This window comes from Manihot esculenta, chromosome 10 (genome assembly GCF_001659605.2).
Source record: "Manihot esculenta cultivar AM560-2 chromosome 10, M.esculenta_v8, whole genome shotgun sequence".
Lineage (NCBI taxonomy): Eukaryota > Viridiplantae > Streptophyta > Magnoliopsida > Malpighiales > Euphorbiaceae > Manihot > Manihot esculenta.
The window spans coordinates 2,392,674-2,417,990 of NC_035170.2; the positions used below are offsets into that span (position 1 = coordinate 2,392,674).

General features: G+C 39.6%; 1 protein-coding gene across 1 annotated transcript; it reads left to right on the top strand.

Moving 5' to 3' along the window:
- Positions 1–435: 435 nt before the first annotated feature.
- Positions 436–3,447, top strand: LOC110625319 (receptor-like protein Cf-9 homolog). Its single transcript, XM_021770934.2, has 2 exons — positions 436–3,251; positions 3,334–3,447. Exon 1 carries the CDS (start codon positions 455–457, stop codon positions 3,230–3,232), a length of 2,778 nt encoding a protein of 925 aa, XP_021626626.1. The 5' UTR covers positions 436–454; the 3' UTR covers positions 3,233–3,251; positions 3,334–3,447.
- Positions 3,448–25,317: the final 21,870 nt, after the last annotated feature.

Below are 25,317 nucleotides of genomic sequence, written 5' to 3' on the forward strand. Positions count from 1 at the left end.
TTTTTATTAGTAATATCAACAAATAATGATATGAGAATTTTTCTAAGCAAATGGTCATGGAAATAAATGTCATATAAATTATATTCCACTTGTTATGCGTAAAGAAGGGTACAGAATTATTAATATTAGAATTTTTGAACTTTAATTTATATACACCAAGAAATTTGGAATGCCAACAAACACTTATCACATTCTTGATGGCTCTATTCCGACAAAGATATCTGTATTTTTTTTTTTTAAATTTATTTTTTATATATCAAGATGTTAGGAAAAATCGATTTTGATACCTCCAAAATTACTTTAAGCGGGATTTAGCAATACTGAAAAAGAAAAGTCAAGTCGCTGCCAATAAGAACAATTACTTTTCCCACATTCATAATATTATAAATACTAAATGCTTGCCCTGATTTTTTAATACCTCAAAGTTCCCAACTTTTTAGCTTTCTTCAACAGAATGGCTAGTCTAGTATGGCTTGCTAGCTTTCTCCTTTTGTTTCACTCTCATTTTCAAGCTTCAGTTTCCTTTTCTTTGAATTCCAACTCTTCAGCAATGTTGTGCCAACGAGACCAGAGTCTTGCCTTGCTCCAATTGAAGGAAACCTTTTCCATCTCTCGTTATTATCCCAAGCCTTATCTCAAGACAAAGTATTGGAAAGAGGGCACTGATTGCTGTTGGTGGGATGGGATTACATGTGATATGGAAACGGGTAATGTAATTGGCCTTCACCTTTCTAATAGCTTCTTGTATGGTCCTATCTATTCTAACAATCCTCTTTTCTCTCTTAGCCATCTCCGAAAACTCGACTTGTCTTTTAATGATTTCAACCACTCTCGAATTGTTCCTCAGTTTGGCCAGTTTTCCAAGTTAACACATCTTAATCTAAGCTATTCTCGTTTTGTGGGTCAAATTCCTTCAGAAATTACTTACCTGTCAGGTTTGCTATCTCTTGATCTTTCTTCGAATGATGGTTTGATATCAGAAACCACTATTTTTACCAAGCTTGTTCAAAACCTAACCCAATTACGGGAATTGGACTTGAGTGATGTAAACATGTCTGTGGTTGCTCCTAGTTCCTTGATGAATTTGTCTTCTTCTTTGACATCTCTCAAACTTTACTCGTGTGAAATGCAAGGAAAAATCCCCGATATCAGTCGTCTATCTAAATTGGTTTCACTTGGTCTTTCTTGGAATTATTTGACAATAGAACCAATGGTTTTTGACAAGCTTGATAGAAATCTAACCAAGATAAGAGACTTAGCCTTCGGAGATGTAAACATGTCCATGGTTGAACCTAGTTCTTTGATCAATATCTCTTCTTATTTATCATCGCTTGAACTTCGATATTGTGAATTGAAAGGGAAATTTCCAGACAACATAATTCAACGATCAAACCTCCAACTGCTTGATTTATTGGGTAATGAAGATCTCAACGGTTCCTTACCTCGGCATAACTGGAATAATTCTCTCAGGTCTTTGTCTCTTTCTTTGACACAAATTACAATATATTTGGACCATGATTTTATCAGTAATTTGAAGTCTTTAGAAACTTTGAAGCTCAGCAGCTGCAATTTTAGAGTTTCAAATTTGAAATTATTGGGTAAGTTGACTCGACTTATTAGGTTGGATATTTCTTCCAATAATTTCAGTTTTCAAATTCCATCTTCACTTGAAAGTCTTATGCGACTCTCTTATTTAGACCTTTCCTATAACAATTTAAGTGGTCAAATTCCATCTTCACTTGGAAGTCTTAAGCGGCTCTCTTGGTTAGACCTTTCCAATAACAATTTCAGTGGTGAGATTCCCTCCTCTTTTAAAAACCTTAAACAACTTCAGATTTTGCAGCTCCAAAACAACTTATTAAATGCAACAATACCACCCTCTGTGTTTACCCTGCCTCAATTGCAGTCTTTAATCCTCAACAATAACCAACTTACCGGTCATTTAGGTCCATTCCAAGACAATTCACTGAGCTATATTGATTTGAGCAATAACAAGTTGTACGGCTTCATTCCAAGCTCAATTTTCAAACTTGCGGACTTAACTGTTCTCATTCTTTCATCTAATAAATTGGTAGGAGAAGTTTCTTCAGCAGTTTGCAACCTAAACTCTCTCCAAATTCTTGACTTGTCAAACAACAGTTTGAACGGCTTCATCCCACAATGTTTGGGAAATTTCAGCAATGATCTCTCGGTGCTGCATTTGGGCATGAACAATTTCCAAGGAACCATCCCTGAGACGTTTTCAGCAAGAGGCAGCTTGAGATATTTGAACTTCAATGGCAATCAATTGCAAAGGAGAATCCCTCTGTCCATTTCCAATTGTAGAAATTTGGAGATTTTAGATCTTGGAAACAATAATATAGATGACTCATTCCCCCATTTCTTGGAAACTCTTCCGGAGCTGCAAATTCTAATTCTGAAATCCAATAAACTCCATGGATTTGTGAAAGGGTCCTCTACCAATTATTCCTTCTCAAAGCTGCGAATGTTTGACCTCTCCGATAACATGTTGAGCGGGCCATTACCTTCTGGGTATTTCAATAATTTCAAAGCAATGATGAACTTTGATGTGAAGATGGAGTACATGAGGGCACCAAATTATTCTTACGATTATTCTGTGAGTCTGACATTCAAAGGAGTTGAGATTGAGTTGGTGAGAATCCAAACACTTCTTACAACCATTGATTTGTCAGGCAACAAATTCACAGGGGAGATCCCACAGTCTATTGGAAAGCTTAAAGCACTTAAGTTGCTCAACTTTTCTCACAATCAACTCACGGGCAATATTCAACCATCATTGAGGGAATTGTCCAATTTGGAATCACTAGACCTCTCTTCAAATTTTCTTGTTGGAAGGATTCCTATGCAGTTGACAGGTTTAACATTTCTGCAAGTATTTCGGGTTTCAGATAATCGACTTGAAGGACCCATACCTGAAGGAAAGCAGTTCAACACATTTGATAAAAGTTCATATGAAGGAAATTTGGGATTGTGTGGATTTCCACTAGAAAAATGCAATAATGGGGAGAGGCAAAAACCAGAAATATCCAAGGAAGATGATTCCAATTCTAAATTTGGATTTGGGTGGCAACCTGTAGTTACAGGGTATGGATGTGGAGGAATATTTGGTATTGCAATGGGATATAGTTTGTTTAAAACAAGAAAACCAATATGGTTTGTGAGGATAGTTGAAGGACAAAGACGTCCAAACCCAAAAAGATTCAAAAACTAGTATTTCTTGGTATTTACAGGTAATGTTTTGTAATATTTATTTCTTACAATTCTTCTTCTTCTTCTTCTTTTTCTTTTTTCATGAAATTTCTAACATGTTAGGTAGATGAAGAATAAGTGAGCAGATGCAAAATGAAGATACAGATCGGACATGAATGCAGTGGAAAATATAGCATTATATTTCTTTTTCTTTTTTTTTTTTCTTTTAAAAATATTGTCTTTTTAATATGTATAAAAAATTAAAAATAAAAATTATAAAACTGATAAAGTATTATTATTTTGAAACTATAGCATCTGAATAAATATGAGATGTATTAGATTCTATTTTTTAAATTTTCAATTTTTCATTTCAAAAAGTATATTAGAGAGAAAGGTATAATTTAATTTTGAAAAATAAATCTTGTAATGGGGTTTTTCTTTTTGTAATTTTTATATTTTTTAATTTTTATTGTTCAAGAAAGGGAAAATTTTATGAAATTATGTAAAGATTTTAAACAGAAAAATTATTTCTTGATCTATTAATTTAATGGTTTTAAAAATAAAACTTTATGAATATTTTTAAAAATTTCCAAGAACTATATTTCAACCTTTTAGTCTAGTTTAAGAAAAATAAAATTTTATTTATATCTGGATTACCAAAAAAAAAAATATTTATATAAGTTTCAATTTCCTAATTCACTCTCATCAATAAATAAAAAGAATTGTTCAGAATAGAATTTCTTAAATTATCTTAATAATATAATTTTAAAGTCATAGTTAAATTAAAAATCTTTACATATGAAAAATGTATGATATGGTGAAACCGGTGAGGTTATTTTTTTTTTTCATTTACAGTATTTTTTCTGAAATTTAATAAAATTTATAAGTAATTATTCATTAAACTTTCAACAATAAATTAATTTTTCAATTAATTTTTTATTTCAAATAGTTTTTTCATTAAAAAAATATAAATTACTGTTAATTAATCATAGATAAGAGATTTTACATTTTTTAACAATGAAAATACTATTTTAAATGTGAATATTATTTTTATAATAGACCGTTATTGTAATACCCGGCTAGAGTCCGGCATCGGAATTCCTGTACTCCGGTGGAATCTCGGGTGTCGGAATTCTCTAGAAGGGTAATACATATGTTTTAAGTATGCTTTTAAAGAGTTTTAAGTATGTTTTTAAAGGGATTTTAAGGTTTAAAAAGGGTTAGAGAAGTAAGTTTTTGAAGAAAAAGCAACAAAGGAGAAATGCAAAGGTTCGGCCGCCGAAGGTCACTTTCGGCCGCCGAACATTGCATGGTTTCGGCTTCACATTCGGCTGCCGAAGGTGGTCTGGCCAGCCGCCTATAAAAGGCCCAAGGGCCGGTGAGAGGAGGGTATTTCTCCTCCACCAGCAGCCAAAGGTGAGCAAAAACCCTTCCCACGTTGACTTTGATGTTTTCCATGATTTTTCACCAAATCTTCCAAGGTTTTAAGAGTTTTGGGATGTTTTGAAGGTTTTTAGCAAAAAGAGCAAAGTTTGGAAGCTTGGAGCGTTGGGAGAGATTTTCTTCATAACTCCACGTTAGGATCCTCCAACCTTGAGTTCTTCAAGAGGTAAGGGATAGATCCTAAGCTTCTAATATGTTTTTTAAAGGTTTTATGGAAGTTTATGGGGTAGTATGCATGATTAAGTTTATAGGAGGTTTTTGATGATCTATGTGTTAAGTATGTTTTAAGTGTTGTTTGATGTGTTTGTTGGGGTTATAGGCTAGTTTTAAACCCCTTTGTGCATATATATGTGTATATGCTAGTTGGGAGTAGTTGATATGCATGTTGAGAAGAGTTGGAGGAAAGTTTGCATGAAGCAGAGCAGGTTTCTGCCTTCGGGAGAAACCAGGTTCGGCCGCTGAAGAGGGGTTCGGCCGCCGAATGTGCTTAGGAGGTGGTTTCGGCTGCCTAAGCTTGCCTCCGAAAAATGAGACTTTCGTCTCTGGAGGGAAGGTTCGGCCGCCGAAGGTTGAGTTTCGTCTCTGGATGAGACTTTCGGATGCCGAATGTGCACCCGAAGGAGTGTAATAGGACTTTCGGCCGCCGAAGGTAGAGGTTCGGCCGCCGAAAGTAGGTGAGTTTCGTCTCTGGAGGGGAGTTTCGGCCGCCGAACCTGCCGCCGAAAGTGCCCTGTCCAGCCTTCTTTTGCATGTTTTATGTGAGTGTTTTAGGAGGTTTTAGAGGGGCTTTGGGGAGTCCTTAAGAGTTGTTTATGAGTTAGGTTGGTCACTCATCTGAGTCCTATTGTGTAGGAACGGACCAGAGAAACCAGGGAGATCAGCAGTAAGCACTGCTATAGAACCTGCAAAGTCAGTTTAAAGTCAGCCAGAGGTGAGTGGGACTAACTATGCATGTTTTTAAATTGGTGTTTAAAGACAATAATAGCATGAACATGAGACACGCATCATGAATGCCATGAAATATTAGGTTGTTTGCATTAGAGTTCACGAAGATGACGCATTGCATTGATATGATTGATGATGTGGATGGACATTAGGATGATTCATTAGCCCTTTGATTTTGGTATACGAAGTCCTGTGGTGCCCATAATAGGGCCGGGCAATAGCTCTGAGTCACGAAGTCCTGTGGTGCTCTTTTTAGGGCCGGGCATTTGTACGAAGTCCTGTGGTGCTCTCTTTAGGGCCGGGCATAGAGCTAAGGGATTTTTGAATCAGTCCATCCGTGATGTGAAATGTTTGTGCTTTGATGCATTCATGATGGCATATGTTTTTATAAATGTTTTTATAGTTTCCGCTCACTGGGCTATAGAAGCTCATCCCTCTCCCTTAACCCCAGTTTTGCAGGTTCAGAGGACAGAGAGAGAAAACAGAAGAGTTCAAGAAGAGTACATAGAGTGTTGTAATAGTTAGTATGGACATGTAAATGTAAAGAGACAGTGTGATGTATAGTGGATAGATGGTGCTTGATGTATAAGAATTGGTATTCCCTTGTGTATATACATGATCATTTTATATAAATGTTTTATAGTTATGTATGAAAAACCGGGCTTGACATAGTATAAGTTTGAGCTGCCTTGAGCAAAAGTGAGAGCTCTGGTAGATATGTTATAGTACAGAGATAGAGTATGCACAGGTCAAGCCTTGGCAGAAAGAAAAGTTTTAATTTTTTTACAGAGAATGTATGATCATGTATGGGATTTCACAGATACACAGAGTTCCAAGTAGGCTTACTACGGGTCCCGGAGCCTTAAGCCGATCTGGATCCTAGTGCTGGTAGCAGTTCGGTTTCCTGGCTGTTACAGAGTGGTATCAGAGCAGTTAGGTTCACATGGTCGGACCTAGATGGTTTGAAATGGGTTCACAGAGGTTAGAGTTGGTCAAGCACCATAGGGAAACATGTCCATTAGGATAGGATGTCAGTCCTGTCTTTATGATGTTGTGAAATGCCATGATTTATGCATGTGCATTATATTATATGTGATGTATGTTTGAGGTTCATGTGTATCACATGGACTATATGTTGTTGATGTAGTGTATATGTTGTTTTCCAGAGAGAGTTAGAATGAGAGGAACTCGTCGATCTACGAGATTGACTAGAGTACCACCTAAAAGTGAGGGAACAGCTGCTCGTCCTCCTGCAATGCCAAGGACAAGGACACATAGGTTAAGCAGGGAGGGAACGTCACGAGACCCTAGGAGGTCTCCGGACGAGAGCAGAAGAGGAGTAAGTAGAGGAAGAAGATTAGAAGAAGTAAGAGAGGCTATGGATGTGGATCAGGGAAGAGATGAAAGCATGGGTGTGAGAAGGTCTGAGGAAGGTATGGGGGAGTCCCAGGGAAGAGCACAGGGTCCCGAGTATCCGATGGGAAGTACGTCGGATTACTCCAGCTATGCCCCATATCCACCCTATATGCCTTATATGCCATATCCTTCTTTTTATCCACCTTACTACATGTATCCACCCCCACCTTTTCAACCAAGTCCAGCATATTCTGAACCAAGAGAAATAGTACCTCCACCACCACCACCAGAAATAGTAACCCCTGGTGTGGAAGTACAACAACCCGGTTCTTCAGGAGGAAGTAAGGTGAAGATGACTGAGTACTTGAAGTTGGACGCTCCTAAGTTTAATACTGGAGATGATCCCTTTGAGTATCTCAATGCAGTTAGGATGATAATAAGCGAGTTAGGAGCAGATGATTGCAGGGCCATAGAAATGGCAGGGTTCACATTAAAATGTAAGAAAGCCAGAGAATGGTTCAAGAACTATGTGGACCCCAAGATAGATAGTATGACATGGGAAGAGTTTGCGAACGAGTTCGCCGGCTGGGCTTTTCCGGACAGTTCCAGGGAACGAAAGGTAGTGGAGTTTGAACAGCTCAGACAGACGGAAGAAATGAGCGTGGATGAGTATACGGACAAGTTCCTGGAATTGTTACCATACGTGGGTCAGGCGTATGATACGGATCAGAAGAAGGCGAGGAGATATGCCACAAGGCTTCATCCTAGGTATTTCTCCTTGATTCTTCCGGCAGAGAAGGAGAGTTTCCACTCTATAGTGGATGCAGCTAGGAAGATGGAGGCCAGTGCCATTATACAAGGGACAGTCAAGCAGTCTGTGGCACAGTCCTCAGGTCCCAAGAACCTGGAGACAGGTGATGTTGATCTCTCCTCTTTGAACGAAGCAGATACCAAGAGTAATAAGGGAGAAAGAGGTCTTAGGAGATCAAAGAGGGGTAAGTTCTGGAATAAGCTGAAGGCAGGTCTGAGTTTAGATAGTGGTTCTAGAACAGGTACAGAGGTTCCAATGTGTGGGAGATGTGGGAGATCGCATGGAGGAGGTTGTCATTTTGGGACTACAGGATGTTTCAGATGCGGCCAGGAGGGAAGGATCAGAGTGCGCAGCGAAAGCTTGCAAAGCGCAGGGAGCAGGTGATAAAGGACTAATAGATAAAGGTTTTGGGTACTGATGCATGAAGGGCATATATGGAAGTTACAACAGTGTTTCTGGAGCAAATAGCTCAGAAACAATAGAAGAACACAGAGATGGTTAGGTAGCTAGGTATAGAGTGTCAGGCGAGAGATATGGTATTGCTGAATGTGTCTCCAATACTAGTGGAGGTTCACTATAGGAGGAATGATCAAGAAGTTGAGAAACAAAGAGGTTCCGATGGTAAAGGTTTTGGTGAACCACTATAATCTAAAGGAAGGACATCGTGGAGACACAGGAGTTTATGTTCCAGCAATACCTATGTTTGTTTAGAGTTAGTTTTCCCCTTTTCTATGTGTTTATATGTTTAAGGAACATTCGGGGACGAATGTTCTTAAGGGGGGGAGAATGTAATACCCGGCTAGAGTCCGGCATCGGAATTTCTGTAGTCCGGTGGAATCTCGGGTGTCGGAATTCTCTAGAAGGGTAATACATATGTTTTAAGTATGCTTTTAAAGAGTTTTAAGTATGTTTTTAAAGGGATTTTAAGGTTTAAAAAGGGTTAGAGAAGTAAGTTTTTGAAGGAAAAGCAACAAAGGAGAAATGCAAAGGTTCGGCCGCCGAAGGTCACTTTCGGCCGCCGAACATTGCATGGTTTCGGCTTCACGTTCGGCTGCCGAAGGTGGTCTGGCCAGCCGCCTATAAAAGGCCCAAGGGCCGGTGAGAGGAGGGTATTTCTCCTCCACCAGCAGCCAAAGGTGAGCAAAAACCCTTCCCACGTTGACTTTGATGTTTTCCATGATTTTTCACCAAATCTTCCAAGGTTTTAAGAGTTTTGGGATGTTTTGAAGGTTTTTAGCAAAAAGAGCAAAGTTTGGAAGCTTGGAGCGTTGGGAGAGATTTTCTTCATAACTCCACGTTAGGATCCTCCAACCTTGAGTTCTTCAAGAGGTAAGGGATAGATCCTAAGCTTCTAACATGTTTTTTAAAGGTTTTATGGAAGTTTATGGGGTAGTATGCATGATTAGGTTTATAGGAGGTTTTTGATGATCTATGTGTTAAGTATGTTTTAAGTGTTGTTTGATGTGTTTGTTGGGGTTATAGGCTAGTTTTAGACCCCTTTGTGCATATATATGTGTATATGCTAGTTGGGAGTAGTTGATATGCATGTTGAGAAGAGTTGGAGGAAAGTTTGCATGAAGCAGAGCAGGTTTCTGCCTTCGGGAGAAACCAGGTTCGGCCGCCGAAGAGGGGTTCGGCCGCCGAATGTGCTTAGGAGGTGGTTTCGGCTGCCTAAGCTTGCCTCCGAAAAATGAGACTTTCGTCTCTGGAGGGAAGGTTCGGCCGCCGAAGGTTGAGTTTCGTCTCTGGACGAGACTTTCGGATGTCGAATGTGCACCCGAAGGAGTGTAATAGGACTTTCGGCCGCCGAAGGTAGAGGTTCGGCCGTCGAAAGTAGGTGAGTTTCGTCTCTGGAGGGGAGTTTCGGTCGCCGAACCTGCCGCCGAAAGTGCCCTGTCCAGCCTTCTTTTGCATGTTTTATGTGAGTGTTTTAGGAGGTTTTAGAGGGGCTTTGGGGAGTCCTTAAGAGTTGTTTATGAGTTAGGTTGGTCACTCATCTGAGTCCTATTGTGTAGGAACGGACCAGAGAAACCAGGGAGATCAGCAGTAAGCACTGCTATAGAACCTGCAAAGTCAGTTTAAAGTCAGCCAGAGGTGAGTGGGACTAACTATGCATGTTTTTAAATTGGTGTTTAAAGACAATAATAGCATGAACATGAGACACGCATCATGAATGCCATGAAATATTAGGTTGTTTGCATTAGAGTTCACGAAGATGACGCATTGCATTGATATGATTGATGATGTGGATGGACATTAGGATGATTCATTAGCCCTCTGATTTTGGTATACGAAGTCCTGTGGTGCCCATAATAGGGCCGGGCAATAGCTCTGAGTCACGAAGTCCTGTGGTGCTCTTTTTAGGGCCGGGCATTTGTACGAAGTCCTGTGGTGCTCTCTTTAGGGCCGGGCATAGAGCTAAGGGATTTTTGAATCAGTCCATCCGTGATGTGAAATGTTTGTGCTTTGATGCATTCATGATGGCATATGTTTTTATAAATGTTTTTATAGTTTCCGCTCACTGGGCTATAGAAGCTCATCCCTCTCCCTTAACCCCAGTTTTGCAGGTTCAAAGGACAGAGAGAGAAAACATAAGAGTTCAAGAAGAGTACATAGAGTGTTGTAATAGTTAGTATGGACATGTAAATGTAAAGAGACAGTGTGATGTATAGTGGATAGATGGTGCTTGATGTATAAGAATTGGTATTCCCTTGTGTATATACATGATCATTTTATATAAATGTTTTATAGTTATGTATGAAAAACCGGGCTTGACATAGTATGAGTTTGAGCTGCCTTGAGCAAAAGTGAGAGCTCTGGCAGATATGTTATAGTACAGAGATAGAGTATGCACAGGTCAAGCCTTGGCAGAAAGAAAAGTTTTAATTTTTTTACAGAGAATGTATGATCATGTATGGGATTTCACAGGTACACAGAGTTCACAGTAGGCTTACTACGGGTCCCGGCGGCCTTAAGCCGATCTGGATCCTAGTGCCGGTAGCAGTTCGGTTTCCGGGCTGTTACAGTTATTTTATATATTATTTTAATAATAAAAAAATAAAAAATTATTATTTTAATTTGCATTAAAAAGACAAGTAATGACTTTGAGAATTTTGAGTGATATCATTAGTTAAATGGTTGCGGAAAAAATGTCACAGAAGTTATGCGTATAGAATGGTATAAAAGATGGAGAAGAATAGAGTTTGAGTCATCCTTTGATAATAGAAATTAGGGCTGTACAATCGGTCGGTTCGGTTCTGAATTAAATCGAACTGAAAAAATTGAAAATTGAAAATTGAATTGTAAAAATATTAAAAATCGAAAAAATCGATTATAAAAATAAAACTGAATCAAATCGAACCGATAAAATTCGGTTCGGTTCGATTCGATTCAAAACGAAATTTGTAATTTTTTTTAATTTTCTGCTTTTAATTTCAGTAAAATTATTTAATAAATATTTCTCATAAATTTACTAATAAATATTATCTCAATACATAATAATAATACTTAAAAAATCCATAAAAATTCATGCAAAATTTAAAAATACATATAAAATCAGTATTTTATATAATAAAATTATATATAAAATCGGTTTTTCGATTATTTAACACGTTTAAACCGAATCGAACCGAAAATCAAATAAATTAAAAAATACTAATCAAACCGAACTGAATATTCTAATTAACCGAACTATTAAACTGAAATTAATAAATTCGATTCGATTTTTCGATTCAAACCGATTTATGCTCTCCCTACTAGAAATTGACAGAAATGTTTAATAATCAACGTACAATAAGTCAAAAACGTGTTTGATTTTATATGCACCTAATATGTATACAAAATTGATTATTATTATTTTTCTTTCTTTTTTTTTAAATATTGTCTTTTTAATATGTATACAAAATTAAAATGAGCAAAAATTATAAAACTGATAGAGTATTATTATTTTTTTTTTACTGATCTCCGATCACATTCAATTAATTAATTGATTTTTTTTAAAAAAAATTAAACTCTCTTTTATGTTAGCATGGTACACTAGAAATTATTCATCGGCACTATTTAAACTTTTACATATATATAATTGATCAAGCATAATTTAGCCACATTTTTATCATAATTATTATTGCTTATTTACACAATTTTTAGTTTAATTTATGGTTTTTATCTTGTTTTTACAGAAAAGGAAGAAATTGGAAAATTGAAGAAAAAGTGCAGAAAATTACAAAAGGATGATTTGCCCAGTGATTTGCCCAAAAATCTGCTCCAATCACTGCCCAGATCAAAGTTAAAGCAGAAACCCGGAGGCAACAGACAGCAGTGATTTGCCCAACGATTTGCCCAAGAAACTCGAAGATCACTGGTCAAATCACTCGCAGAGACACAGAGGACTGACTCACAGAGAAGCGATCAGGTCAGTGATTTGCCCAATCACTTGAAGAAAACTGGTCAAAGCACCGGGCAAATCACTGTGACAGCAGAAAATTACAAAGAGCGGGAAAATTGGCAGCAAACAGAAATCCGAATTTTTAGAAGTCCAAATCCAATCCAATCACTTCCAACACAAATCCAAGAGCCACGAAAGAGCTTCTCATCCAAGGAAATCCACTTGCAATTAAATTCAACATCAAAAGAGGAGTCCAACACCAAACCAAAAAGGGATTTCAAAACCCTAGATGAGAGAATTCTTCAGCTATAAAAGGAGGACTTCCAAACCAGCAAATCATCTTCTGATCAGCAACTCAACTCGCCAGCAACTCTCCAGCATCTTCACTTTTCTTTTCTTTTCATCCTTTTGTGTATTTAGTCCACCATGAGTGGCTAAACTCTTTCTTTTCTAGTTGAAGTTGGTGAATTTCAGATTTTGTGATGAATTGGGAGATTTAAATCTCCATTGTTAAACTTCTATTTATTTCCAATATTTATGCAATTTGATCTTTCTATAATTGTTGCTTTACTTTTAGAATCAATAAGGGCCCATTGCTTTTAATTACTTGAGTAACAATTGTTTAAATAATTTAGGTCCGTAATTGCTTAGAATATTTAAACTCACATTTAATCAAGTTGCATGATCTAAACTTGACCACGCGGTTGGCAAGGTTAGAATTAGGTTTCTCTAAGTCTTAATGCAGTTAACAGTTGTTCGATGCCAAAGGCCCCAAGGACGTTCCTTGGCAACTTGTTAACTAGTGTTTGATTAGCGAACGTTTCCTAATCAAACTAGAACTAAGGAGGAATTTGGATTGTGAGAAGCGTCTTCCACATCCAAAACTAATTTATTGGAATAAATAGGAGTGTTAAAGAATCAATGATCAATTCTAAACAAATCTGAAATAAGATCCATACTTCAACTAGAAGCTTTTCTCTTATTGAAATTTCTCATCTATTTTATTGCTTTCTTTTGCCATTTAATTCACTATCATCAAAACAAAACCCCCCTCTTTTATTTACTTGTTATTTACTTTACCTAGTCATTATTAGGAAAATCTTTGGTGTCAATTCCCTGTGGTTCGACCCTATTGCCACTATCTACAAATTTATTTTGTTGGTTGATAATAGGTTTATTTTTGACGGCTTCGACAACCGCCTATCAAAAATTGGCGCCGTTGCCGGGGAGTTGATAAAAACTAACGTATTTTCCCTTTATGACCAGGTCTGGCCGTAAAGACACCCTTCTTTACGACCCTGAGATTGAAAAGACTGCCAAGAGCTTAAGGAAGCAAGCAAATTTGAGGAACCAAGCCTCAAAACCATCTTCATCAACAACTCCATCTCACAGACCACCTACTGCCCCTGCTGAAGAAATTTCTGCACCAGCAGAAACTTCCATCACCGCACCAGCTACCATTGAAGTTGCACCAGAAACTGAACTTCTGGTTATGGCAGAAAATCCAGCTATGGCAGCACCACCTGCTGCACCTGTAGAAGCTGAAAACCAAGCTAGAAACTTGCTTATCCAAGTACCTCAGCAACGGGAAAGAACTCTCGGAGAGCTAGATGAACCAGAAGGAGACCAAGCACCCTTATGCATTGAGTATCCCCCATTGACAGCACCTTTTGAGCTAAAGACAGGTCTGATCCATCTCCTTCCCAAATTCAGAGGCTTAGAAAATGAAGATCCTCACAAGCATTTGAAGGCATTCCATGTGGTGTGTTCCACCTTGAGACCCCAAGGTATTCCAGAAGAGGATATCAAACTTAGAGCCTTCCCTTTTTCCCTTGACGACTATGCCAAGGAATGGCTATTTTACTTGCCACCCGGATCCATCACATCATGGACTGACATGGTGAGAACATTCTTGAGAAAATTCTTCCCAACCTCAAAAGCCATAGGCATCCGTCGAGAAATAAGTGGCATAAGGCAAAAGCACTCGGAAGACTTGTATGAATACTGGGAAAGGTTCAAAAGGCTGTGCACAAGCTGCCCTCAACATGATATTTCTGACAAATCTCTCATTCATTACTTCTATGGAGGTTTGCTACCCTCAGAAAGAAAATTTATTGACACAGCCTGTGGAGGATCAATTGAGAAAAAATCAGCTCGAGAGATGAGAGACTTAATTTCCACCATGGCTGCAGCTTCTCAGCAATTTGGAGATCAAGAGCAGCCATCAAGAAGAGTGAATGAGGTGAGTACATCTGATTTAGCATCCCAAATTTCTAATCTCACCAATGCTGTCCATAGCCTTGTTGTGGGTCAAACCCAACAAGTTCAGCAAATTCAGCAACCCAAGCCATGTGGAATATGTGCCAACAACCACCCTACTGATCTATGTCCTTCCCTTCAAGAGGAGGACCAGCAAGTCAATGCTATTGGAGGCCTCAATGGGCAAAGAAGGTATGATCCCTATTCTAATACTTATAATCCAGGTTGGAGGGACCATCCAAATTTCAGTTATGCAAAGGGACAACAATATCCAAGTTACCAGCAAAGGAACCAAGCTCAAGCTGCACCTCAGAATTCTAATGCATCTCTTGAAGAGATTGTGAAAAATTTGGCAAATTCTGTGCAGAATCTTGAGAAACAAATGGGGCAAATGGCTTCATCCTTGAACAAAATTGAATCACAAGGAAAGCTACCTTCCCAAACTGAGATAAATCCAAGGCAAAATGCTAGTGCCATCACATTGAGGAGTGGAAAGGAGTTGCAAGACAATAGGGCTGAAAAATTGCAAAAACAGGCCATGGAAGAAATTCTGCCAGAAAGTCAGTGATTTGCCCAGTGCCCCAGTAGAAACTGACCCGATCGCTGGGCAAACTAAGCTGTCCAGCAGTGATTTGCCCAATTCTCCAGAGAAGGCAGAAGGTGATCTGCTCAAATCAACAGACCAGACAGAATCCAGTCAAAGGCAAAAACAGCAACCTATGGAGAAATTCAAGATACCACCTCCCTTCCCCAAAAGATTTGCAAGATCTCAAAAAGAAAAAGAGGAAAAAGAGATATTGGAGACACTTCGCAAGGTAGAAATCAACATTCCCTTACTTGATGCTGTGAAGCAAATTCCAAGGTATGCCAAATTTCTCAAAGAGCTATGCACCAACCGAAGGAAACTTGCTGAACGTGAAAAGGTAAGTGTGGGGGAGTGTGTTTCAGCTGTCATCCAAAGGAAACTACCAGTCAAATGCAAGGATAGAGGAATGTTTGCAGTCTCATGCAAAATAGGCAATGTGGGAATAAAGAAGGCCATGTGTGACCTTGGAGCTTCAATCAATGTCATGCCTCTGTCTATTTTTAACTTGTTGAATGCAGGTACACTCAAGGGCACCAGCATTGTGATCCAATTAGCTGACCGATCCATTGTCTATCCCAAAGGAGTGCTAGAAGATGTGTTGGTGCAAGTGGACCAATTAGTCTTTCCAGCAGATTTCTATGTTATTGACATGGAGGAAGACAAGAGCAACACCACCTCTGACATCTTACTTGGGAGACCATTCTTGAGCACAGCAAGAACAAAAATTGATGTGCATGATGGCACATTGACAATGGAGTTTGAAGGGGAAGTTATCAAATTTAATGTTTATGATGTCATGAAATTCCCCAATGATGTTTCTCCTGTTTATGGCCTTGATATTATTGATAATTTAAGTCAAGAAGTTTTTGATTTTGATCAAGAAAACTCACTTTATGAAGGTCTTTACAGGGGAGAAGGAGTGGACAGCAACATCTCTGAAACAGACAAAACAGCAGACTGCTGTAACTTGCTGGATGTGGGCGATTTGCCCAGTGATTTGCCCAGAACACCAGAAAATCTGCTCAGATCACAGCTCAAATCAGACAGTATGCAGACTGAAAACCAGCAGACAGAGAATGCACCAGATCTGAAACCCCTGCCTAACCACCTCAAATATGCCTACTTGGGAGCTGGAAATACACTTCCAGTAATCATCTCCAACCAGCTTAACCAAGAAGAAGAGGAAAAGCTCCTAGATGTGTTGAGGAAACACAAGAAGGCAATTGGGTGGACATTGGAGGACATAAAGGGTATCTCACCATCAACATGCATGCATAGGATTCTCATGGAGGATGAATGCAAACCTGTTTGTGAGGCACAAAAAAGGCTGAATCCACCTATGATGGAGGTTGTAAAGAAAGAGATTGTGAAGCTCCTAGACATTGGGGTAATCTACCCCATTTCTGACAGTAAATGGGTGAGTCCCATCCATGTGGTACCAAAGAAGACCGGGATTACCATTGTCCCTAATTCTGAAGGAGAGCTAGTGCCTACCCGTGTTCAAAATGGGTGGAGAGTTTGCATGGACTACAGGAAGCTCAACACAGCCACAAGGAAGGACCACTTTCCCTTGCCCTTCATGGACCAAATGCTTGAGAGACTTGCTGGAAAGAGTCATTACTGCCTCCTAGATGGATATTCGGGATTTTATCAAATCTCCGTTGCACCTGAAGACCAAGAAAAGACCACTTTCACATGCCCATTTGGCACATTCGCATTTAGGAGGATGCCCTTTGGTCTTTGCAATGCACCAGCCACTTTCCAAAGGTGCATGATGAGTATTTTTTCTGACTATGTGGAGAAGATCATTGAAGTCTTCATGGACGACTTTACGGTGTATGGCAACTCATTCCATGAATGCCTAGCCAACTTGGAAAAGATACTTCAAAGGTGTTTGGAGACAAACTTGGTTCTCAACTATGAGAAGTGCCACTTTATGGTCAGCCATGGCTTAATCTTAGGCCATATTGTTTCAGCAAAAGGGATTGAGGTGGACAAAGCTAAAGTTGACACCATAAAAAATCTGCCCTACCCAACCAGCATTAGGGAGATTCGATCATTCCTTGGACATGCTGGTTTTTACAGGAGGTTTATCAAAGATTTTTCTAAAATAACTCAGCCTCTTTGCAGATTGTTACAGCAGGATGTACCCTTCAACTTTGATGACAGCTGCAAATCAGCCTTTGACTTGATCAAATCACTCCTAATCTCTGCCCCAGTCATCCAGCCACCTGATTGGACCCTCCCATTTGAGATAATGTGTGATGCCAGCAACTTTGCTGTAGGTGCAGTATTGGGACAGCGTATAGGTAACTCCCCTCATGTCATTCACTATGCCTCACGCACCCTAGATGCTGCACAATGCAATTATTCCACCACGGAAAAAGAGTTGCTGGCTGTTGTGTTTGCATTGGAGAAGTTTAGACCCTACCTACTTGGTACAAAGGTGATTATATACTCAGATCATGCTGCACTAAGGTATTTAATCAAGAAAAAGGAGTCCAAACCTAGGCTGGTGAGATGGATATTGCTGTTACAAGAGTTTGACTTGGAGATCCGTGACAAGAAAGGCAAGGAGAACCTTGTGGCTGACCACCTCAGCAGAATTTTGACAGAGATGGAGACATGCCCCATCAAGGAAGCCTTCCCTGATGAGCACCTCTTTGCTGTCCAAGAAGAGGAACCATGGTATGCTGATATTGTTAATTTCCTTGCCATAGGTGATTTGCCCACTGATTTGCCCAAACACATAAGAGACAATATCAAGAAAGAAGCAAGGTATTATGTGTGGGATGAGCCTTACCTATGGAAGCATTGTGCAGACCAAGTCATAAGGAGATGCATCCCAAACCATGAGATCACATCTGTCCTAACTTTCTGCCACTCTTACAGCTGTGGAGGCCACTTTGGGCCACGCAAGACAGCCTTGAAAGTCCTTGAAAGTGGACTATTTTGGCCTAACTTATTTAGAGATGCTTATTTATTTTGTAGGCCATGTGCAAGATGCCAACAAACAGGAAACCTTGGCAAAAGAAGTGAAATGCCTCAAGCACCCATCATGGTGTGTGAAATCTTTGACATATGGGGCATTGACTTCATGGGACCATTCCCACCTTCCTTTGGCAACACCTACATACTACTTGCTGTGGATTATGTGTCCAAGTGGATTGAGGCCAAAGCAACAAGAGCTGATGATGCAAAAACAGTGTGTGATTTTGTAAAATCCCACATTTTCTCAAGATTTGGACTGCCCAAAGCCATAATCAGTGACTGAGGCACCCATTTTTGCAACAAGGTAGTAGAAACTCTCCTCAAGAAGCACCATGTCATCCATAGAACATCTACTGCCTATCATCCTCAAACAAATGGGCTGGCTGAAGTATCAAACAGGGAGATCAAGTCCATCTTGGAGAAAACGGTCTTCCCAAATCGCAAGGACTGGAGTACACGCCTCAATGATGCATTATGGGCATATAGAACAGCATATAAGACTCCAATTGGGATGTCCCCATATAGGCTGATTTATGGGAAAGCTTGCCATTTACCTGTGGAACTTGAACACAAGGCCTATTGGGCTGTGAAGAGCTGCAATCTTGATAGAGAAGAGGCTGGGATTCACAGGAAATTACAGATTCAAGAACTTGAAGAGATTAGGCGAGATGCATATGAAGCTTCATGGGATTACAAAGCAAGGACCAAAGCCTTCCATGACAAAAATATCTCCAGGAAACACTTCCAGGTTGGTGATAAGGTTTTGCTTTTTGATTCAAGGTTTAAACTATTCCCTGGAAAGCTTAGGTCAAGGTGGATTGGACCATTCTTGGTTGAACATGTCTACCCACATGGAGCTGTGGACATTCGGAGCCCACAAACAAGCAAAGTTTTCAAAGTTAATGGGCATCGTTTGAAGAGATTCTATGAAGGTCTTAATGTTCATGTTGTGGAGGAGGTCCCCTTGGATCCCCCTTCCCAAGATTGCTGAGCAAAACACTGAAGTCCAGCCCAAGACAGAAAACAGGGCGCTACTGGGAGGCAGCCCAGAGGCAGTGATTTGCCCAGTGATTTGCCCACTGCTTGCCCAAATCGCCGGGCAAATCGACTGAATGTACCATAATCACAAGTGATCAGGGCAGTGATTTGCCCAGTTGCCCAGATAAAGTGACCAGATCACCGGTCCCATCGCAAAACCAAGCACATATCAGCAAAGGGCGTGAACAGTACCAGCCCAGCAACTGCAAAGGAGGAGTAATCTGGCCAAAGTGATTTGCCCACTGCTTGCCCAAATCACTGGGCAAATCACCCTGTCAAAAATCCAGAGGGCCAGCATTAAATGATCAGGGCAGATCACATTCCCTAATCACTTTAAGTAATTCTTTTCTTTTATTCTTTTACTTTTTACGCTAAACTACTGTTTGTAACTCTTCTTCTTCTTCTTCGAGCTTTCTCCTCTCCGACCACCACTCACCCACCGGCGAGCTCAAGACCACCATGGTAAGAATCAAGATGAGGGCCACCGGCGGACCATTCATGTGGAAGAAATTAGGGCTACCCAGACCACCCAGCCACTCTGACAGTGACGATGAAGCGTGGGACACACCACCAACAGCCACCACCAGCACCGAGACGCCACCGGCCACTGAACCAGCGACAAGACGCACCAACTCACCGGCCGTCCAGATATATCGCCGGCAAAAGAAACGGCAAAGGACGCCGTCACCACCATCCACACTAGCCCCGACGGCAAACCCTACGGGCAAATTGCTACCTGAAGACACCACTTCCTCCGGCTACAGCCACAAACGGCCAAGAACACAGTCGCCACCAAGATCAGACCCAGAGCCAGAACCTGCCATACATCCCGCAGGACTCAAAGAAAGTGGTACGCCCACTAATTCCACCAACGCTGTGCCCACTGATGCGCCCACGGACTTGCCAAGCGCTATGACCAGCGATGTGCCTAGCGATTTGCCCACTGCTCCCACCATTGATGTGCCTACTGATGCGCCCACGGATCTGCCAAGCGCTATACCAAGCACTGATACGCCCACTGATGCGCCCACTGATGCGCCAATTGATTCCACCAGCGATGTGCCCAGCGCTTTGCCCAGCGATGTGCCCAGCGCTTTGCCCAGCGATGTGCCCAGCGCTTTGCCCAGCGATGTGCCCAACGCTGTGCCCAGCAATGTGCCCAGCGCTTTGCCCAGCGATGTGCCTAGCGATGCGCATACAGATTTCACCAGCGCTATGCCCAGCGATGTGCCCACCGATGCGCCCATGGACTTACCAAGTGATGTGCCTAGCGATGTGCCCAGCGACACACCCAGTGATATGCCCAGTAATTTGCCCAGCGATTTGCCCAGGCCAGCACACCCAGATCACATCGTCAAAGCACTGACATTCAACAAAATTTCTGAGCGCACCAGGCTGCTTAAAATCTCATCCCTACCATATCACCCAGGTAAGTATATCCACCATGCCACCCTTGGAGCACTGAGACTCCATTCCCAGGTACGTTCTCTAATTTCTGCTATTGGCTGGGACACTTTCTTCCTCCTGCGCATGCCCTCCTTCCTGGAACTCACACAGGAGTTCTTCACCACATTCTATTTTGATAAACCTGCCATGCACAACATACACACACCTGGCACCATTGGCTTCAGGTTGTTGGGGAAGCGATTTCGCTTATCCCTGCAGGAATTCGGCATAGCCATGGGCTGTGAATGCCCACAGTCCACCTGGGACTTCCCTGCTGAGTTTGATCCAAGCTCTGTGTACTTGGAACTGAGTGATAATCCCCCAGAACCATACTCACCCACTAGGTCCAAGGACCTATACCTCAGCAACCCCAGTCTGAAATACCTTCACAGATTCCTGGCCTACACATTCTCTGGGAGGAAGGATGCTTCAAACATCCTGACCAGAACTGAGTTGTATATTCTTTGGTGCATGCACAGGGGCAGGAAAATTCATCTTGGATATTGGGTTGCCACCCAATTGTCTAGCATTATTCAGTATAACAGGCCACTGATTTTTGGCCCCTTGATCACTGCCATTGCAGTGAATCTCAAACTATTGCACCCAACATATACTGACCTTTCCCCCACCCCCAAAACAACCCCCTTGGACCTATACACATTGGATGATATGGGGTTGCTTTGTAAGGTGGGGGATGTTTTTTCCATTGCACCTGCAGGTCCAGTAACGCCACGCCATGACGTGTTTTCAGAAGGAAGAGAGCCACCATAAGCACCACCACTCAGCAGCCAGCCTCCATAGCAGCCCCTGCAGATGAGACAGCACAGGAAACAGGGCAAGAACCAGCAAATACACTTCCAGCAGCCCCCCAACAAGATGCCCCTCAACCACCTGAAGACGAAGCCCCCAACCAGACAGTAGAGGCTCGTCTAAGTAGGATTGAAGATCGAATGCAAAGGATGGAGCACTTGTTGGACCTGCTGGTGGACCATTTTCTGCCCCAGCACCATCACAGATAGCGATTTGCCCAGTGATTTGCCCAGTACTTGCACAAGTCACTGGTCAAATCACTCACAGGCCAGGGAGTACCTTTCCCTTTTCTCTTTCAATTTTCTATATGTCTTTGCACACATTGAGGACAATATGTGGGATAGGTGTGGGGGTACTGGAGAGTCTTTATTCACTGATCACAAAATCTTCCCATCTTTTTATTTTCTTTTTGTTTCTTTTTGTTTCTTTTTGCATTATTTTTACCCCTTTTTGCACACACCAGAATTTTTTTTCACACTCCTAGCACACACACACACAGAATTTTGTAGCTAATTGCTTTATTCAAACATAGATAACAAGGTTGAAAGAGTGCTCTTATCTCATGACCCCATTGATTTACCACCCCTTTAAGCTTAAATTGAATCATTCACAGTATGTTGCCTTCACTTTGGGAGTTTTTCTCTTGAATTGAATCCTTAAATGTGCTAAGGTCAAGAGAAATAAAAATACAAATGCATGCAAACTTAAAGCTAGTGTAACTCCCTATGAGTTGATTTGCCCAAACTATCATAAAAAATCAGCACAAAGCACAAATCATAAACCTGTTCCAATGGTCTAAAACTATGAACTGTGCCTAAAAGCCACTTGGAGAAGTTACTGACTGAGTAACCGGGGGTGTATCACCCATGTACACAATCGCGTAAAAAGGTCAGTAACTTTTTCAAGCAAATAAGTTTCGATGGTCTAGACTATGAACAGAGCTAGTAACCACTTGAACAAGTGACTAACTGAGTAACCGGGGGTGTATCACCCATGTACACAATCGCGTAAAAAGGTTAGTGACTTTTTCAGGCAAGGATAAGAATAAGTGCTGCTGAAAATAAAAACAAAAATAAAAAGAAATAGAGAAGAAAAGGGGCAAGTCACTCCTAGGGGTTGCATTAAAACTAACATAAAGTAATAAGCATGATTGAGCCAAAAACCTTTCTCTTGACCATGGTAGGTGAAAGGAAACAAGGAAAGGAGAGGATGACCTTAGTGCATGTACTCTATACTGTGATACTTCAGTTTAAGAGTCTAAGGGGGCTGATTAAATGGAACTTAGGCTCTAAAGAAAAAGGGGGCTTGATTGGCTAAGTTATTTGTTGCTTGAGGACAAGCAAAAAGCTAGGTGTGGGGGTATTTGATCAAGCATAATTTAGCCACATTTTTATCATAATTATTATTGCTTATTTACACAATTTTTAGTTTAATTTATGGTTTTTATCTTGTTTTTACAGAAAAGGAAGAAATTGGAAAATTGAAGAAAAAGTGCAGAAAATTACAAAAGGATGATTTGCCCAGTGATTTGCCCAAAACTTGCACAAGTCACTGGTCAAATCACTCACAAGTCACTGGTCAAATCTGCTCCAATCACTGCCCAGATCAAAGTTAAAGCAGAAACCCGGAGGCAACAGACAGCAGTGATTTGCCCAACGATTTGCCCAAGAAACTCGAAGATCACTGGTCAAATCACTCGCAGAGACACAGAGGACTGACTCACAGAGAAGCGATCAGGTCAGTGATTTGCCCAATCACTTGAAGAAAACTGGTCAAAGCACTGGGCAAATCACTGTGACAGCAGAAAATTACAAAGAGCGGGAAAATTGGCAGCAAACAGAAATCCGAATTTTCAGAAGTCCAAATCCAATCCAATCACTTCCAACACAAATCCAAGAGCCACGAAAGAGCTTCTCATCCAAGGAAATCCACTTGCAATTAAATTCAACATCAAAAGAGGAGTCCAACACCAAACCAAAAAGGGATTTCAAAACCCTAGATGAGAGAATTCTTCAGCTATAAAAGGAGGACTTCCAAACCAGCAAATCATCTTCTGATCAGCAACTCAACTCGCCAGCAACTCTCCAGCATCTTCACTTTTCTTTTCTTTTCATCCTTTTGTGTATTTAGTCCACCATGAGTGGCTAAACTCTTTCTTTTCTAGTTGAAGTTGGTGAATTTCAGATTTTGTGATGAATTGGGAGATTTAAATCTCCATTGTTAAACTTCTATTTATTTCCAATATTTATGCAATTTGATCTTTCTATAATTGTTGCTTTACTTTTAGAATCAATAAGGGCCCATTGCTTTTAATTGCTTGAGTAACAATTGTTTAAATAATTTAGGTCCGTAATTGCTTAGAATATTTAAACTCACATTTAATCAAGTTGCATGATCTAAACTTGACCACGCGGTTGGCAAGGTTAGAATTAGGTTTCTCTAAGTCTTAATGCAGTTAACAGTTGTTCGATGCCAAAGGCCCCAAGGACGTTCCTTGACAACTTGTTAACTAGTGTTTGATTAGCGAACGTTTCCTAATCAAACTAGAACTAAGGAGGAATTTGGATTGTGAGAAGCGTCTTCCACATCCAAAACTAATTTATTGGAATAAATAGGAGTGTTAAAGAATCAATGATCAATTCTAAACAAATCTGAAATAAGATTCATACTTCAACTAGAAGCTTTTCTCTTATTGAAATTTCTCATCTATTTTATTGCTTTCTTTTGCCATTTAATTCACTATCATCAAAACAAAACCCCCCTCTTTTATTTACTTGTTATTTACTTTACCTAGTCATTATTAGGAAAATCTTTGGTGTCAATTCCCTGTGGTTCGACCCTATTGCCACTATCTACAAATTTATTTTGTTGGTTGATAATAGGTTTATTTTTTACGGCTTCGACAACCGCCTATCAATAATATATAGAGAGAGAGGAGAATTAATAAAGTAATCTCAATTTCAATTATTATATAATTAAAATAATTATTTCAATTTATTTAAAAATATTTAAAATAAGAGAATTAATAAAAAGAATAATTAAATTAAATTCATGCAAAATCTTAATTTCAATTAGGAGGATAATGTGAATATATATTATCAATGACCTCTCAAAGGAGTTTATGAAATCTTTAGCAAGTCTCTTTGTGAATATATATTAATTTTTATGTTTACTTTTAATTCCATAATTAATAATAAATTTAGTATATTATCTTTAAAACATTGTATGTTATAAGATATTTAAGCAATACGAATTAAATAACTTGATGTATTATAGTATATAGTGAATATATAAACATGAAAATGTGAGACAAAATTTGAAAAAATATTAATAATATTTAATTTATTAATATTATTATTTTGATTATTAAATATTATTTTAAAAGTGATTGCTGAAAGATAATTTTAATAAAAATCAATATATAGCACTCGCTGACTTAAATCGATGATAAATGTATCTAAATAAATCTGAGAGATCTCGTATCTTAATTCTTCATTTCAAAAACTAGAGAGAAAGATATAATTTAGTTTTGAAAAATAAAACTTGTAATGAGAGTTTTTCTTTTTGTAATCTTTACGTTGTGTTAATTTTTATTGTTTAAGAAAGGAAAATTTTATGAAATTATGTAAAGATTTTAAACAGAAAAATTATTTTTTGATCTATTAATTTAGGAATGAGTATTCGGTCGGTTCGATTTTAAACTAAACCAAATAAATCAGGGAAAATTTTATGAAATTATGTAAAGATTTTAAACAGAAAAATTATTTCTTGATCTATTAATTTTAGGGGTGAGTATTCGGTCGGTTCAGTTTTAAAACTAAATAAATCAAAAATTAAATTTTAGTATTAATAAAAATCAAACCAAATTGATTTTAGTCAAAAATCAAACCAATGAGTTTAGGTAATGATTCAAACAATAAAAAAGGTGTACCCATGGACACAAGAAACTTCGTCGAAATCAACAAAGAAGAAGAAAGGAAAACTCAAAAAAACCCTAGAACCTAAGACAAATTAGAATTTACCTCACTTTGGCTCTGA

Coding starts and splice junctions, on each gene's coding strand:
- LOC110625319 (XM_021770934.2), top strand. CDS start 455: ATGGCTAGTCTAGTATGGCTTGCTAGCTTTCTCCTTTTGTTTCACTCT.